Below are 18,490 nucleotides of genomic sequence, written 5' to 3'. Positions count from 1 at the left end.
AAAGAGAGGCGTTCATCAGGATCTGGGGAGATCTGCAGTTTACACAGTGAGAAGAACAAACTCTTCTGTCTGGAGAGCAAACAGCCTGCGTGTGCGGAGTGCTTTACTTCTCAAAAACATGTCAATCACACAGTCAGACCCATCAGTGAAGCTGTTCCATCATATAAGGCAAGACAGATTTACATCTGAGGATAAAAACATATGGAAGAAATCTCTCGGTAACATTCTGCTCCTATTAGATGAACATATTGCAGAAGTCTCTGGTGTCTCATAGATTTTCCCTTTAAATTCTAGGAGGAGCTGAATACAGCACTGAAAGCTTTACAGAAGAAACGTACACACAGTGAAAACATTAAAGGAGTGTTGGAGAAAACACTTCAACACATCAGGGTGAGGGAAACAGAATCCAGAGTCATTTTCATTACGATCACTGTGGACAGTTATGATTTGCTATGTTTAATATAATAGATTCCAGTTGATTAGTTCTGTAAATGATGAGCAGCGATCTGTTTTATGTCGGTATCTCAGATATGAATGATGTGATTGTGTTGATTGAGACGGTGCTTGAAGTGACTGTGGTTTGATTTCAGTCTCAAACTGAGCACACAGAGCATCAGATTAAACAGCAGTTTGAGAAGCTTCACCAGTTTCTCAGAGACGAAGAAGCAGCTACAATCACTGCACTGAGGGAGGAAGAGGAGCAGAAGAAGCAGATGATGAAGGAGAAGCTGGAGGAGATGAGCAGACACATCTCGGCACTTTCAAACACAATCAAAGACACGGAGGAGATGATGAAAGCCAATGATACCTGCTTTCTAAAGGTCTGACTTGAGATCATCCATTGATTGATTGATGATTGATTGAGTTGTTGATGATCAATGGTGTGTTTGTTCTGCAGGAGTTTCCAGTCACGATGGAAAGGTGAGTGATCTGCTGCTGTCTCTGGTCTCTCTGCTTCTGATCCAAAGCCACGGCAGTTCTGACTCCCGCATGCTCTTCCAGAGTCCAGATCTCATCACAGCTGGATCCACAGATGACTTCTGGAGCTTTGATTCATGTGCCGCGTTATTTGGGCAACCTGCTGTTCAGAGTCTGGAAGAAGATGCAGGACATCGTCCAATACAGTGAGTCTGCAGAAGATCTGAGCTCACACACATTCAGTTTATCATGACACAAAAGCACTAGATTATTTCAGTTGTAAGTAAGTGAAGATTATACTACTTAATTCATATTACCCAATATTTTATGAGAATGCTTCATTTCTCTCTTTTTTTTATTCCATCTGCTTAAGTCCATAACACACACAACAGTGTAAAGGTGAAAAGAAATGTGATTCTGACACATGGAAGCCTCTGGAGCACCTCAAATATAATATAGTGCTCAAGAAACTTCAATATGTATTTCAAGTTCCTCAAAGACTTTTCATTAATAAGGTTTTACTAGAGGAACTATTGACAGTCTCTAGAGTCCATGAAGAAAATTCTTGATTTTATAAGCTGAGGCCAGATTCACAACAATAAGAATAACATTTTGTTACTATTATTCTCGGTTTTTAAGAGAAAACTTAAGAAGAGTTAATGTTGAAAAGAATGTTAAAAAGACTCTTCAGGTTGTTATGTTATATATACTGTATACACAAACCTGATTCCAAAAAAGTTCTACGAGTGTGATATTGCGTTTATACAACAGTTTGATGGCACGAGTGTGTAAATAAATTAGAAACAACAATGGAGTGTCTTTAAAAGCCCTCTTTTGTGCAGAACTACTTTCTTCCGCCATAGATTTAAATCTAAAGTTGACCGTTTAACAGCTGAGCCCCAGTCTCCATTACTAATTCCAAAACGTCACTTTAGAGCTAGTAACGAAGGAATGTTGAGTTGCTTCATTGAAAGCTTATTGTATTACTGTAGTAAAAGCTTGCTGTATTATGTAGAGTAAAATATTATGAGAGAGAGAGATGGACTGAGCGAGTGTGATACCTGCATCTGACACAGCATCTCAGTCTCCTACACACAATAAAACATAAGTTTGAATGTCCACTGAGGAAAGCGTTATCTTTGTCGTATCGTCAATATCGTTTCATCTGTTAAGAGTGATTTCTGATGACAGCGCTGCTCAGTGCATTTGTTAGCTGCATCGTTGTTGAAAGTAAAAATAACTTTTGTTTACAAAAGTGAATTTTTCAATGAAAAAGTCTTTACTGCAGTACTGACTCATAAAAACAGTCTCTTGTCACCATCTAATGGCGGAACAATGTAACTATAATCACCATCACGAACACTCACACCATGTCTCGGTAATAAATACTATTATTAAATACTATTAATATTTATATAAAATATTATTTATTGAATAATCATATTTAATAAACAACAACAGCCAGCATAAAATTTTCTAGGCAATCCAGTCAACCGTACAAAGGCAGCATGATATACTGTAGGGCAGGTTATACAGCATTGAATTTACATAAACATGATAAGATTTTGCTAAAACTATTTGCTCTGGAACAAATAATAGTTTAATGAGACCAAAGACTGCCCATTAGATTTACCCAAAACGAATTATATCTCATGTTTAACCATTGTAGAGACATCAGAGCCAGCGGTAAATTCCAGAAGATCTGGCCTCGGTGAGGCACTCTCGGCGGGGGTAATGAGCGCTGAACGGCCGCTGGAGCTCACGTCTCCGAAAACGTCAAAGCAAATTTCCAAACAGACGTTATCTTTATTAACAAACTTATTATTATTTGACGTCCCAGCAAGCACAATCTCGCCTAAAAAAACTCTTAAAACTGCATTTCGTGACACAAAACAGTATTATTTTTAAAACTATCGTGGATTTGGGCGTCCGCCGTGACACTCGCTGTGAGAAATACGGCAACTTCGGCAAGCGGAGTGAAACGGTGAAGAGGTCGAGGAGCACTGTTGGACTCTAATATCGCACTCCGATCAGCCAATCAGATTCGAGAACCAGAAAGAACTGTTGTATAAATATATATATAGGGCCTAAAACTAACTTTTTGCCACACCTGCCAATGGCCGGTGATGCCAAAACATTTTTTTACTGGCCTTTTTGCAAAAACAGGAAGTCATTACTACTAATGACTAAACATATTTACAAAGTTTTTAATTTGTCCTTTACTTACAAGAAGAAAAAAACAAACAGATTGATTGATTTATCTTTTTTTTTGTCCCTAAAAAACGTTGAGATTCTTGTCCTTTGCATGTTTTCGGCAAACGGAGCAGGCCATCGTGTTACACCAGTTTCACACATACTCAGTTTGCAGTGTGTATGTGGTGCATATTTTTTTCCCACACCCATATTAACGGATTAGAGCAGTGCTATTCAATTAACTTCATTTGAGGGCCAGATTATCGAACTGAAAATTTGAAGGGGGCCAAGGGGGTGGGGGCCGTCCCGATCTCTTTCTGGGGGGACCTATAAAATTATGAAATTAATTATTGAAATTAAATTGAAATCTAAAATCTATAAAAGGTTAAGATTAGTGCTGTCTTTCAGTCGATTAAAAAAACAATGAATCACACATTTTTCTGTAGTTAATCATGATTAATCTCATTTTGAACCTCCAAATTAATGTAGAAACAACATAAAGATGGTAAAAAGATGCCATTAAAACATCTCAAATATACTAAGTAGCCTATTATTAATGAAGAATTGATACCAATACTGCCACTAGTGTCTCTATTAAATGCATTTCCCCTCAATTTGACCTATTAATTATAGCCATTCAACATTACAGTATAATTGAAAGCCATTATTTTTAACATTTAATAGGATCTGAAATATTAAGTGATTTTAAAACAATTTTCACATTTTTGAAATTAAATTGAAATCTAAAATCTATAAAAGGTTAAGATTAGTGCTGTCTTTCAATCGATTAAAAAAACAATTAATCACACATTTTTCTGTAGTTAATCATGATTAATCTCATTTTGAACCTCCAAATTAATGTAGAAACAACATAAAGATGGTAAAAAGATGCCATTAAAACATCTAAAATATACTAAGTAGCCTATTATTAATGAAGAATTGATACCAATACTGCCACTAGTGTCTCTATTAAATGCATTTCCCCTCAATTTGACCTATTAATTATAGCCATTCAACATTACAGTATAATTGAAAGCCATTATTTTTAACATTTAATAGGATCTGAAATATTAAGTGATTTTAAAACAATTTTCACATAAATTATTAAGTTGTATACGCATAAACGATACAGATTAATCTTTATTCAAGCTACAAAAGTTAATCAGCGACTAGAGCGGTCGAGTGATTTCTCTTTTTCTTTTATTCTTTAGCAGGTTTTACTTTAAAAGCAGCACTGTCTCTTTAAAACCTGATGATGCGGATCTGACACACATCTTATTTTCTCCAAACTCTTTACGGTCATTTAAGACTTTATAACTCATTTAAGACTACGTTTACGAGGGAACTCGCCAAAACCGCATATTTTGGCATAATTGTGTGTGTTTTCGTCCGTTGAAGCGCTACTGGTGCGCTGTCTAAAGCGGCTCAGTGTATGTGTACAGCCGAACGTAGCCTACTTCTCTGCACTCTTTAGACGGCGTAACCCCATGTTTGTGTCGCCACATTCTCGGGTTATGAAGAATAAAGAAGGGAAAAGTTAATCTTCCGAAATGAAGCAGCAGTATCTTCTCAGGTAAAAGTTATAACCGTGTCTAGGGACAAGCTGGCTATCACACTGCTCTGACCTTATCAGCCCGTTTGTATTCTATTATTTGATTCGCTCTTGTCGCTTATGACAGAACAGCTAATCACGATGATCTTGTCTTCGGAAAAGATTATTTTATTTGCTTACGTCAGAAACAGCTCATCTTTTTCAAAACTGGCTGTTGTTCTCACTATATTGCATTTGTTATATTTCGTAAAAGCTTTACCCGCCAACTGGTGACTGACACTGTTACATATACTCGCCAATGCCGATTTTTACTCTCATTTGGAGCTTGGCGAATGTTAATTTTAGGCCCTGTGTATATATATATATATATATATATATATACTCAGAGCAGCTCTGGAGATGAAGTTTATGAAGTTCACACAGAGACACCCAGAACAGTTAGTGACACACCTGATCATCTACATGGAGAAAAACAAATAGAATCTCAGAAATGTCTAGTAAATCACACAAATATTTACAAATAAATTAAAAACAACGTTTTTACACAACTCAATATTTCGTAAAAGCTTTACCCGCCAACTGGTGACTGACACTGTTACATATACTCGCCAATGCCGATTTTTACTCTCATTTGGAGCTTGGCGAATGTTAATTTTAGGCCCTGTGTATATATATATATATATATATATATATATATAAGATTTTCCACATAATGATTCAAGTACATGTTGTATTAAACAAGCCAACCTCATGAGTAGAATAGTACAATCAGAAAACTTCAAAATCAGACATTATATTCTATTAGAAAATGTTTCCTAAGGAAATTTTTGAGAACTTTTCAAGAACTTCTTTTCAGGAATTGCACTTAAAAACATTCATAAACATCTCAGAATTTATTGTAGCAATTATTTCTTAAGGAGACTTTCAGGAATCTTGCCGTTTTAAAAGGGTTTCTAGAAGAAGTGCTGCTTCATGTATTTCGATTTTTCCAATGAAGAAGCACAACGATGAGCATCTGTTCAGCTAATGATGTGTTTACCAGAAGAACCTGCTTCAAGAACTCACACCACAGAGATTTTAAGCTATCTTACAATATTACAATGATTGATTATTAATGACTAAATCAAACACAACAGACAGTAATTTTTTTTAAACAATCACACACACCAAGAGAAGTAAGAGCCAGTTCAATGAACATGATCAGATTCTGCTATAGATACGGAGTTTCATACACATTTCTTAAAGTTATATTTTTTCATCCACAGCAGAGAATCTCAATGGGTCTGATTGATTGATTCTTATTTTAACCTTCCCAAAATAGCAGTTTTTCTTACTTGCTGGCATTAAACACTGATAATAAAACGGAGTGTGAAACTAATAACAGCACTGACAGTGATCAGAAGGAAATGTCTGACGTGTTTGAAGACATTTGAAAACAAATTCAAATTCATCATTTCACTTTGTATTGAATATGAACATCAGAATAAAAGCATCTGTTAATTGTCTCATCAGCTCCTGTGATTCTGGATCCAAACACTGCAAATCCATCTCTCACTCTATCTGATGATCTGACCAGTGTGAGACGGCGCAACTGTCAACCTCTTCCTGATAATCCAGAGAGATTTGACTGTTATCGCTGTGTTCTGGGTTCAGAGGGCTTTAACTCAGGAACACACTGCTGGGATGTGGAGGTTAAAGACTGTTCAGTCTGGACTCTCGGAGTAACTACAGCATCCAACCAGAGGAAGGGATGGGGTTTCTTCAACACTGATGGTGTCTGGAGTTTGCAGTACAATGTGACTCGACAGACTGGCTTTGCTGTTGGACAGCAGCTTGAGCATGTGCGAGTGAATCTGGACTTTGACGGAGGAACAGTGTCATTCTCTGATCCTCTAACTAACACACATCTACACACATTCACAACCACCTTCACTCACACACTCCTTCCGTTCTTCTGGTGTTCTTCCTCTCTGAGGATCTTACCGGTCAATAGCCAGTGATCGTTACTCTTGTAGGTCTGGATCTTCCTGCTTTCATCACGTTTCAATATTTAATCTAGATCACATGAGTAAGAGTGCTGATGATCTGAATATCAGATCAGAAATGTTTTTTTTTCAGTATTATACCACTGAAAGAGTTAATTCAACACATTTTCAGTTTTGGTTGTTGTTAGAAAACACTCTCTGTCTGTATTGGTTCCAGATGTTTTCCCCCTCCTTTTCTTCTCTTTCCCTCTCTGCTCGCCCTCCCAGTACAGCGCAATGTTGTTTTCTCTGATTTCCCCCTCCTCCATCTGTTCTCTCTCTCTTGTATTATGTTTTAATATCTCTTACTCATATTCGAGGTACGCATGCGCACATGTATGCATTAGCTTTTCTTGGTTCAAATGTTCAAATGAGGACATGATAGCTAGGACTCCAAGGTAATGGGGTTCGTACTGAACTATGGAGATAGTTCAGCATCCTTCGCCAAGTTTATTCCTAATATGTCCATATTTTCCTGTACATGTGGCCATTTTATATAACACATATTCTTGGCCAAAATCCTATATGTATGTCATCTTTATCCTCATCGGTTAAAGGGTTGAAACTCCCCTCGACATATGCCTATATAATATCTTTGTATCTATGAATAAAGTTTAATATTGAGAATACAATTTGATGTGTGTTTTCTTGCTTCCTGGCCGTTATACACTTTAAGGGACTGAGAATTTTCCAGGTGGCAAAGAGAATCTATAGGGACCTTTGTTAATTACTGACAGTGACTAAGAGTCTCATTTAGGACTTAAAGGGGTCATGAACGGAGAAATCAAAATTCCCTTGATCTTTTGACATTCAACAGGTCAATGTATACGGTGACCAGATTTTTCATGGTGGAATATGGGACGGGTGGGCAATATGACCACGATATGAGAAATTTTATTTAATGATATATACAATTGTGCTCAAAATTATTAATACCCTTGGTCAATATGATCAAAGAAGGCTGTGAAAATTAATCTGTATCATCAATCCTTTAGATATTTTAAAATTTTACTAAAATCTGACCTTTCATTGGAGAATAAGAATTTAAAATGGGAGAGAAATCTCAATATGAAATAAATGTTTTTCTCTAATACACATTGGTCACAATTAATCTTTTATCCAATACTTTTTGCAACCTCCTTTTGCCAAGAGAACAGCTCTGAATCTTCACCTATAATGCCTGAAGCATAGGCGTAATTTGCGGTTGGGACGGGTGGGACATGTCCCCACCACTTTTTGCCAGGGTCGATATTGTCCCTAGCACTTTTTGAAAGTAATTGAAAAATATCTTGCGGAAGTTATGTATTAAAGGGAAAACAAGATCAACAAATCATTCTTCATAATCTAAATCATACATGTAACACATTTTTCCGACAGCCAAAAGCTTTTCTATGCCCTCAACAATGAATTATTAAATCTCATTGTGAAAATTATCCCATGACGCATATCGCGTGTCTCGCGATATGCGTCATGGGATATGTAGTTTACTTATAAGTAGTCTACAGATTCCTGCACCTTTCTCTTTGCCATGTTCTTATTGTTTGGGTACTGTTTCAAGGTTGAAATATTTTATTTGAGATTTTGAGAAAATGAATGGGACAATATCTCTGGTACTAAAAAGTGACGACTTCACGATTGCGGTGGATTGACGATTCAGAAGAACGGAAATACCATCTTCCTCAACAATGCAGGTGAGTTCACATGAGGCTCGTCATGGTTATTACAATTCATGCTTATTCAATGTCAAAGCATATATAGCAAAGAGTTACCTGAAAATTAAGTGATAAATAATTCATTTTGTAAACTCTTATTTGATACAGTACCGATTGAGCACGTGAAGTGGTTTATGCATGACGTTAGCTAGCTAATGAGATTATAGTGGTAAGCATCATTAACAGATTCATATAGTTTTGAGAGTAGTAGATGATAGTTAACTTAACCTAAAACTGATAAACTATTTCCTAAGATTAAACTTATGATACAAGGACAACAACTCTTGAGGGTCTAAATACAATGAATCGTCTTTTATTGTTAACTAATGTTTTAATTCTGTAACATCGTTCGTTTTAGTGATCCCGTTTGATGTCAGCCTTACATCTTTTTTTTTCTCAGGATTTTACCTATCACAAGCGTGGACTAAAGAGGTAAGTATGTTATTGTTGTTATTTTATTATTATTATTTATTTCCAATTATATTTACTTTGTAGCATAACCTTAGAGACAAAAATATAATGTTGGTATATAATTTAATTAAATGCTTAAAATACTTAGTATGACAAAATATTGAGCAACAAAGATAGATACTTTTGGTAGAGGTCAACAGTAATCTTGTTTATTAACAATAAATAACATCAATATCAGTTTATGAACACCTCAGAATGAACTGTAATAAGAAATAAAAAGAATATTGTAATGGATGTATAAAAAAAAAACAAGAAAAGAAGCAGAGTGTCAGAGTAGCTACTTTTTAGGTTTAGTTAGCTTTGTCCACTAAAATGAACCAAAGACCTGAGCACGCTTCTCTGAGACCTTAAAAAAAATAAGCCAGGAATTTATTGTGTCTAATTTATTTGTTCTGTCTTTGTGAACATAACAGACAACAACGCTGTTCAAACGGTTCTGGGACATTGTGGAGTGAAGCCATGTCTTCAGGCGCCGGAGAGCATTGAAGCTTCTCTCTGCCTCAGCTGATGATGCAGGAACCACGAGTTCTGTCAGGACCACTATCGTCAAAGATGATTGACAATTAGCATACAGTTTGGATTGGCAGTATGGTTCTGTTCTGGGCAAGAACTCCCTGCGCATCCATGCAGCCTAACATGGATGAGAGCAGGGAGAGCAGCGATAACCCCCCCAGGGTAAACAGAACAGAACCAACATAAATGTATTACAGATATTGTTAAAGTTCAGTAATGTTATGTACACATTTTAGAATTAGTCTGATTCAAAGGAGAATCAGAAGGTTGAATCCTGACTGACAGAGGAGGAGTTGAGCTGGCGTACGCACTGTCCATCTAGTTGGACACAAAGGTTTCAGTGTTGTATAGCAGCCAGATATAGATTTTGCCACAGACTTAAATTTTTTTTTAAATTTGCCTGACTGGCCAAATAAACAGCCCAGCTCATGGATCCATTGCAGAGAATCCCAAATTATTGGTCCGGCTGAACAGGCTGCTGGGGGCCACAATGAACAAAGGTAGCAAGCGGTTGCTCTCTGCGGATGTGAGCTTGTGCACCTGACAAATGCCCAGACATGTTGGCTGCTCCATTGTAGGTTTGACCACGCAGACTGGAAAAGGGAAGGTTTAGACCAGAGGTGACCAAACTTTTTCCTATCAAGGGCCAAAAATCAAACTTAATTGAGGGTCGTGTGCCAAATGTAAACGTTGCCAAACTATAATAAATTAAAATTGCTATGGTTTCCCCTCATTTATTTCATATTTAAAAATAAATAAACAGAAAAACATTACTTTAAAATTAAAACTGCATTAGTTAAGTAAATTACAAAGTTTTATAGAAAACGTAGAAACAAGTAGTTCAATGCCTAATACAGCTTTTAAAGCTATTTTATATTAATGTTTTCTAGTTCACAATTAACTTGTATTACAATGAAAAATTATAAACAAAGTTTTCATTGTAATATAAGTTAATTGTGTACTATAAAACATTAATATAAAATAGCTGCATTAAACTGCATTGTACTGTAAATAAAACAATCTTATTTACCATACAATGCCGTTCAATGCCTAATACAGCTTAAGCTGTAATACCTACCACCAATATGCTTGCAATTTCAGTGAACTCTAATGAGATACATGAAACTGGTCCTTATTTTTCAAACGTTTTTCCAAATTGGGCTGCAGCTGACTTACAGACAAAGTCAGGATATTGTGTAGGTGAGAGTCTGTTAGTTTGCTTCTCAGTTTACACTTGTTCAAGTTCATCAGACTGAAAGTCTGCTCACAGAGGTAGGTACTGCCAAACAGAGACAGCATCACTTGTGCCTGTTTGCACATCTTTGGGTACCTGTTTGCTGGGACACATTTGTAGAAGTCTGTCAAGGGAAGGGACCTGAACTTGTGTTGCAGTTCTGAATCACACTGAAGCTCAATTAGTTCCATCTGAAGATCGTCACTGACTGTGTCCACACTGAGTTGTTTGCTCAACCCTTCACCATCAAAGTCAGTAGCATTCTGTCTTATCATAGCTGTCTGAAGTCCTCAAAGCGACTGTCAAACTCCTGGATAAGGTTGCTGAGAACAGCATCATACTCTGGGACCTCCTCTTTCATCATGTCTGCCTCTCTGAGACAGGGAAAATGGGCTAAATTCCCTGGATGTGCGGTGAGAGAGAGAACGAGAAGGGAACAATGTGAGACTGGGAGTGAAAGAAAAGCAGGCATGTAAAAAGGGAGGCGAACAGAATAAATAACTGACAAAAAGAGGGAAATTAATCTATTAATCCAGTGGTTCTCAAACTTTTTTGGTCACGCCCCCCTTTAAACCTTTCAAAAAAATCCCCCCCTAAAAAACCCCCACCCCACCTCTTGACTAGAAAATAATTTCTCTAAAAACGATAAAAACGTAAACATTTTCTAAATGGAAAAACCTGCAATGAAAAACACCTGCTGCAGTTTCACTGCAGTACCTGTGCGCTCCATTTGAGAACCACTGCATTAATCCATGCTAATTTAAAGGGGTCATATGATGCGATTTCAATTTTTCCTTTCTCTTTGGAGTGTTACAAGCTCTTGGTGCATAAAGAAGATCTGTAAAGTTGCAAAGACTAAAGTCTCAAATCCAAAGATATATTCTTTATAAAAGTTAAGAGTCAACCACACCTACCTAAAATGGCTCGTTCTAACACGCCCCCACATGTCTACGTCACTATGTGGGAAGATTTGCATAACACCGCCCAAATGTTCACGCAAAGAAAGAAAGCGTAACTTTTATTCTCGCTGTAGTATTGTTGTTGCCGCCGCCATGTCGTGAAGGCGCTGTGTGATTCGTTGTGAAAGCGAAACTACTTTGTTTGGTCTTCCAAAAGAGGACGATATCTGCTTCGTCATGCCTGGAGCTGATCCGTGCTGGTCGCTGAGGAAATACTTCAACTTCGTGCTGTCGATTGCCGGATCGGCTTTCACCGTGGACGAAGCAGAGTCCAGCCCGGGGTCCATTCTTGTTTTCCTGAAGAACTCTGATCTCATCATGCAGATCAAAAAATCTCCTGAGAACTTTTCCTCGGCTCAGCCATCTAACCTCCTGGTGGTACAACACATCACCATATTGTGCATCCATCTCATCCAACAGTACCTTGAATTGCCGGTGAGACAATGCTTTGGAGCGTATATTGTTGACAATTTTAACGACATCAAGCATCACACCCACAAGCCCGATGGATTTGGCACATAGCTGTTCTTGATGTAAAATACAGTGGTACTTAACCACTTTTCCCCCACATTCACTGACTTTCTGAGACACTAACGTAGCAAGGCCAGATTTCCTCCCTACCATTGCCGGGGCTCCATCAGTTGTAATGCCAGCCATATTCTCCCAGTTTAATTAATTATTTTTCAAAACTCTCTCAACAGCAAAAAACAGATCATCTCCTTTAGTAGTACCAGAAAGGGTCTCAATGCCAGCCAGCTCTTGTGTTACTTCGAAATTTTCATTTACTCCACGTAGAAATACCAACAGCTGTGCGGAATCTGATATATCGGTGCTCTCGTCACAAGCTATTGAAAAGGCAGAGAAGGTACCTGCCTTTGCCTTGATTTGCTCACCAATGTCTTGTGCCATGTCCTCTATGCGTCGGGTAACGGTATTCCTTAACAAGCTGATCTGCGAGAACATTCGCATCTGGGTAGGACACACTGCTTCTGCAGCCACAGCGAGGCATTCTTTGACAAATTCTCCAGTAGCGAAGGCTCTTCCACTTTTAGCAATTAGTGCGGAAATCTGATAGCTGGCCTACGTGGCACTTTCTTGAGTTGATGATGGACGTAGCAGCGCGCTCTGCTCAGATCAAAGTTTAGCAAGCAGCTCGTTAGCCTTCTGTTTTTGCGCCTCACCGCTGTATTTTGAGAAAGCTTGAGAATTTTTTGCTTCATAATGATGACGGATATTGTACTCTTTCAAATCAGCAACTGACTGTTTACAAACTAGACATACTGCCCTTGAATTGATTTCGGTATATAAAAAAGCATCTTGCCAAACTTTTTTTAATTTTCTTTTGTCCATGTGCCACTGCCTCGACCTCTCCATTATTGCCCGAATGTTCGTTGACGTTGATTGACGTTGAGCGTCGCAAAGCACATGAAGTGCGCATGTAATAAAAAAAAAAATCTAATTCACTTATATTTTCTACATTTAATTTTAATTTACATTTTTGTAGCGCCAAAAATTTTTTTTATGTTAAATTAGAAATGAAAATCTGTGTCTAGTTTTTTTTTTTTTTTTCCCCCTCTCATGTATGGCATGGCGGGACAAATCAAAGGTTACTGCGGGCCAAAGTGGGCCCTAGTTTGGGCACCTCTGGTTTAGATGGAGGAGGACATCAGAAGAAATCTTGCCTTGTGGAAGAAGCTTCATAAGGGCCAACAAACTCCTCTCTTGGTTCCAGGTCTGTGTCAGCATAACGTATGCAGATAGACACCTGCTCAACACCACTGATGTCCTGCGTCCCCATCCATTATTATTGAATATTGCACTACTGGTAAAGCAGCAATTTCCTGTGCAATTTCACGAATTATACTGTTGCTCATTAAATTCATTATTTCATTTTGAATCGCAGGGCTTGTGTAGCAGTGATTTCGTTTGAGCCAGCTTGCCAGACAAGGATCACTCTCTGTCATGAAGAGGAGAAGCTGGTGGAAATTTCCTTCCTCTTGGTTGTGTCCCCTCAGAGGCAAGCCTTGTTGGGTCAGGTATTTGATAGCATTCACTACCTTTAACAAATTTAAACTTGCCTCCTCGTGTGCATTGCCGGGGCTCCATCAGTTGTAATGCCAGCCATATTCTCCCAGTTTAATTAATTCTTTTTCAAAACTCTCTCAACAGCAAAAAACAGATCCTCTCCTTTAGTAGTACCAGAAAGGGTCTCAATGCCAGCCAGCTCTTGTGTTACTTCGAAATTTTCATTTACTCCATATAGAAATACCAACAGCTGTGCGGAATCTGATATATCGGTGCTCTCGTCACAAGCTATTGAAAAGGCAGAGAAGGTACCTGCCTTTGCCTTGATTTGTTCACCAATGTCTTGTGCCATGTCCTCTATGCGTCGGGTAACGGTATTCCTTGACAAGCTGATTTGCGAGAACATTCGCATCTGGGTAGGACACACTGCTTCTGCAGCCACAGCGAGGCATTCTTTGACAAATTCTCCAGTAGCGAAGGCTCTTCCACTTTTAGCAATTAGTGCGGAAATCTGATAGCTGGCCCACGTGGCACTTTCTTGAGTTGATGATGGACGTAGCAGCGCGCTCTGCTCAGATCGAAGTTTAGCAAGCAGCTCGTTAGCCTTCTGTTTTTGCGCCTCACCGCTGTACTTTGAGAAAGCTTGAGAATTTTTTGCTTCATAATGACGACGGATATTGTACTCTTTCAAATCAGCAACTGACTGTTTACAAACTAGACATACTGCCCTTGAATTGATTTCGGTAAATAAAAAAGCATCTTGCCAAACTTTTTTACATTTTCTTTTGTCCATGTGCCACTGCCTCGACCTCTCCATTATTGCCCGAATGTTCGTTGACGTTGAGCGTCGCAGAGCACATGAAGTGCGCATGCAATAAAAAAAAATCGAATTCACTTATATTTTCTACATTTAATTTTAATTTACATTTTTGTAGCTCAAAAAAATTTTTTTATGTTAAATTAGAAATGAAAATCTGTCTAGTTTTATTAATTTTTTTTCCCCCTCTCATATATGGCATGGCGGGACAAATCAAAGGTTACTGCGGCCCAAAGTGGGCCCTAGTTTGGGCACCTCTGGTTTAGATGGAGGAGGACATCAGAAGAAATCTTGCCTTGTGGAAGAAGCTTCATAAAGGCCAACAAACTCCTCTCTTGGTTCCAGGTCTGTGTTAACATAACGTATGCAGATAGACACTTTCTCAACACCACTGATGTCCTGCGTCCCATCCATTATTATTGAATATTGCACGACTGGTAAAGCAGCAATTTCCTGTGCAATTTCGCGAATTATGCTGTTGCTCAATAAATTCATTATTTAATTTTGAATCACAGGGCTTGTGTAGCAGTGATTTCGTTTGAGCCAGCTTGCCAGACAAGGAACACTCTCTGTCATGAAGAGGAGAAGCTGGTGGAAATGTCCTTCCTCTTGGTTGTGTCCCCTCAGAGGCAAGCCTTGTTGGGTCAGGTATTTAATAGCAATCACTACCTTTAACAAATTTAAACTTGCCTCCTCTTGTGCTGTTTTTGAAATGTTGGACAGTTGCACTTTTATCGACCTTTCTGAGTGTATGAATGTGTTCACTGCAATGTTGTGTGCTTTGCTGTTCGTATGCTTCTCAAAGGCTTGTGGACCATGTTTCCAGTTACGGAAGCCTTGAGAGACGAATGCTTGTTCTGCATTTTTGGCCAATGCGGACGTCTGTTTGGAGAAGGCTAATGCAGTAAAAACACACTACTCCTTTAAAGGTCCCCTGAAATGCTTAGTAACACACAGCGTTACTCTGTGTTGACGTCATTTTAACTGAAGACAGGGCGGGACATATCAAGCAGCCCCGCCCCCTTTTTAAAAGTTCAGAGCAGTAGTGCAGCCATAGGAAGCTTTTGAACCAGCTGTCCTGAAATCTAAGAGATTTGTTTGTCAACTTCTGAACTTCAATCCGTTTAGGATCAGGCTGAAATGGTTCAGTTGTTGGGTATTTTTCAGGTGCCTGCTTTCCTGACTCTATTGAAGGAGTTGGCTGGATTGATTGCTGCGGCTCTGTGATCTCCACAGTCAAGTTTTGCCCTGCCTCTCCCAAGCTATCAACTGCCTGCCTCTGTAAATAGTTCAAAAACGCCAAAAACATGATTAGCTACATTATGCCTATAGTCACGTATGTTTAATTAAATATAATATGTTTAGTGTTAAGCAAAGATACTTACTGTGCGTGGCTGCTTTACTAAAAACCTTCTTATGTCACTTCCAGTTCCACACTTTCTCTTTGACATTTTGTTTAGGGTTTTAGCATTTATATTTACCGTTAACTAGCCTTTACATGTGGGGTGGGGGAGGAGTTTAATTAAATATAATATGTTTAGTGTTAAGCAAAGATACTTACTGTGCGTGGCTGCTTTACTAAAAAACTTCTTATGTCACTTACATGTGGGGGGTGAGGTAAAATGGGGCTTAAAAAAAACATAAGAAAAAAAAGAATCGTTGCACACTTTCATTTATTTATAATATAGTTAAAACAATTTAAACACAAATAAAATTTCATTCATGTTTTACACAAGGTTTTGCGTAGTTCTTGATTGGTTAAATTAATTGATTGGATGAGGAAAATGTTTGTGGGCGTTGTTGTTGTCAGACTTAATGTCGTAATGTTCATTCTTCCATGTTCGGCATCACACCTGCAAGTTAGCATGTTCTGGTATTAAATGGGTCATATGATGCTGCTGAAAATAACATTATTTTGTGTATTTAGTGTAATTAAATGTGTTTATGCAGTTTAAAGTTAAAAAAACATTATTGTCCACATACTGTACATTATTGTTTCTCCTTTGATCGCATCATATGACCCCTTTAAGAGAAATTATGAAAGCAATTAGAAGTGGAATGAATCTTAATACACACACACACAAACTGTGGAATTAATGAATACGCTGCAGCTGAGCTTACTATGAAATGGTAAGTTCGTCATATTTATCTTGCATATTTTGATTGATATGATGACCCTAGATGTTGTGAATTTTTTTCTTTTGGTTATTCGGATGTTTATAGACAGATTTGTGATGCATGTGTACATCAATGTATTTTTGAAAAGCGAAAATTAAGTTTTTCCAACTCTAAAACCCAGTCCCCAAGTAAATTAGGTTATCAAATAAAAAAACTAGCAAAATGAGTTGCGTGGTGTCCCCACCACTTTTCAATAGGTATGGGCGATGCCTCTTATTTTATTTTCGATCCGATACCGATATTTTCAAGCTCCCGGGATTGTCGATACCGATACCTCTAAAGTAAACTGATCTTTTAAATTATTAAAAGAATATAATCAGTAATTATACTAACTTAATATTAGATTTTAAAGCCATGTTTTTTAACATTTCATAGGCCTTTTTTGTTTGCACTGTCAGAAATAAAATATACTATAATTGTATTTTATTCTAACCCTAACCCTAACCCTAACCTCAAAGGTGCAACTATACCCCTAAAAGTGAGCATATTAGTACCATACAAGTATGCATGCTTTAAGGGTAGATAAGTTACAACGGTGCACCTTTGAGGGTACCTCATGAGAAATAAACATGGTGTTACATAAGTATTAAACATTTTTATTATTATTACCATGGTAAATTTGTGGTTACTGGAGTTTTAGTACAAATTCTGTGGTAAACTGTGGTTACTGTAATAAAACCATGGTTAATTTTTGTACAAGGCCGCCAGGCTTTTGTACTCCTAAAGGTGAAACTTCAGCATATTTTTTTCTGACAGATTTATTAACAGCAATTACAGAACATAACACAATCCATTTGAACTTTTAACAACCAGTTTAAATAAATGTACTTGCACAAACTAGCCAATTTAAAATAAATATTACATGTACACAAAAGTTTGGGGTCAGTAAGGTTTTGTAATATATATTTTTTTAAGTCTCATGCTCACCAAGGCTGCACTTATTTGAACAACAACAAAAAAAAAAACAGTAACAGCAGCAATATTGTGAAATATAACAATTAAAATAACTTTTCTATTTTAATATATTTTAAGATGTAATTTAAAATGCATCTGTGATGAAAGCTGAATTTTCAGCATCATTACTCCAGTCTTCAGTGTCGCATGATCCTTCAGAAATCATTCTAATATCATTTGCTGCTCAAGAAACATTTATTATTATTGCTGCTTCATATTTGTGTGGAAACCGTGATGCATTTTTTCAGAATTAATTTTATATGTAGTAACAATGTTGTAGGCTAATGTAATAATGTGGCAATGGTTTCTTAAGATCTACTTAAGCTTCTGATGCTTTTGGGAAACGCAGCCCTATTTAAACAAGCACTCTGAGCCATGCGTCAGCAGCGAACGCTGTCTGTGATTGATTGGTTCCGTCTTTCAGCATTTTGTGTTCCGATGAGCAGGAGAAATGGTTCTATTCAACACAATTATTCACTAATATACTTAGAAGCTTTTTTATGCACTGAACTTCTTGATAAATAAATAAAATTAATGGTTAAAAAATGCACTTTAGAATCAATATTTTTATGTGAGGATCGATCCTTTCGATACAACATCATTATTAAAAGTATCGATACTTAAGGATCGATCTGCCCATCCCTAGTGTTGAGGCACAAAAAAAACACGTTTTGCACCCAAATTACAATATGTGTGATGTCTTTAGCAAGCATTTAGCTAAACTTAACTAACCACTCTTTACACAAACGTTGTTACAGCAGCTAAAAGTCCATTGCCCATAAAGGTACTGAATGATTAGTAAACATTTATAAACATTTGCAAATGATGAATAGTTTCAACTTTTGATTGGGTACTGCAAAAACATGAACAAATGATTCATAAACGATTTGTTAAGATGTGTAAATTGTAGAAGTCTACAGATTTGATCAGACTGTGTTAT

General features: G+C 37.4%; 1 protein-coding gene across 1 annotated transcript in view; it reads left to right on the top strand.

Moving 5' to 3' along the window:
* The window catches only part of LOC107563547 (nuclear factor 7, ovary-like), an 11,879-nt gene extending 4,898 nt beyond the window's left edge, over nt 1-6,981 (top strand). Inside the window, exons 2-7 of the mRNA XM_016248449.1 lie at nt 5-168; nt 295-390; nt 591-821; nt 899-921; nt 1,003-1,124; nt 6,176-6,981. Of these exons, the coding sequence (XP_016103935.1) occupies nt 5-168; nt 295-390; nt 591-821; nt 899-921; nt 1,003-1,124; nt 6,176-6,663 (1,124 nt within the window). The 3' untranslated portion in view covers nt 6,664-6,981. The remainder of the gene's footprint in view (nt 1-4; nt 169-294; nt 391-590; nt 822-898; nt 922-1,002; nt 1,125-6,175) is intronic.
* Nucleotides 6,982-18,490: the final 11,509 nt, after the last annotated feature.

Source organism: Sinocyclocheilus grahami, unplaced genomic scaffold, assembly GCF_001515645.1.
Source record: "Sinocyclocheilus grahami isolate Dianchi unplaced genomic scaffold, SAMN03320097.WGS_v1.1 scaffold878.1, whole genome shotgun sequence".
Lineage (NCBI taxonomy): Eukaryota > Metazoa > Chordata > Actinopteri > Cypriniformes > Cyprinidae > Sinocyclocheilus > Sinocyclocheilus grahami.
This window is presented reverse-complemented; position numbering and strand designations above follow the sequence as displayed.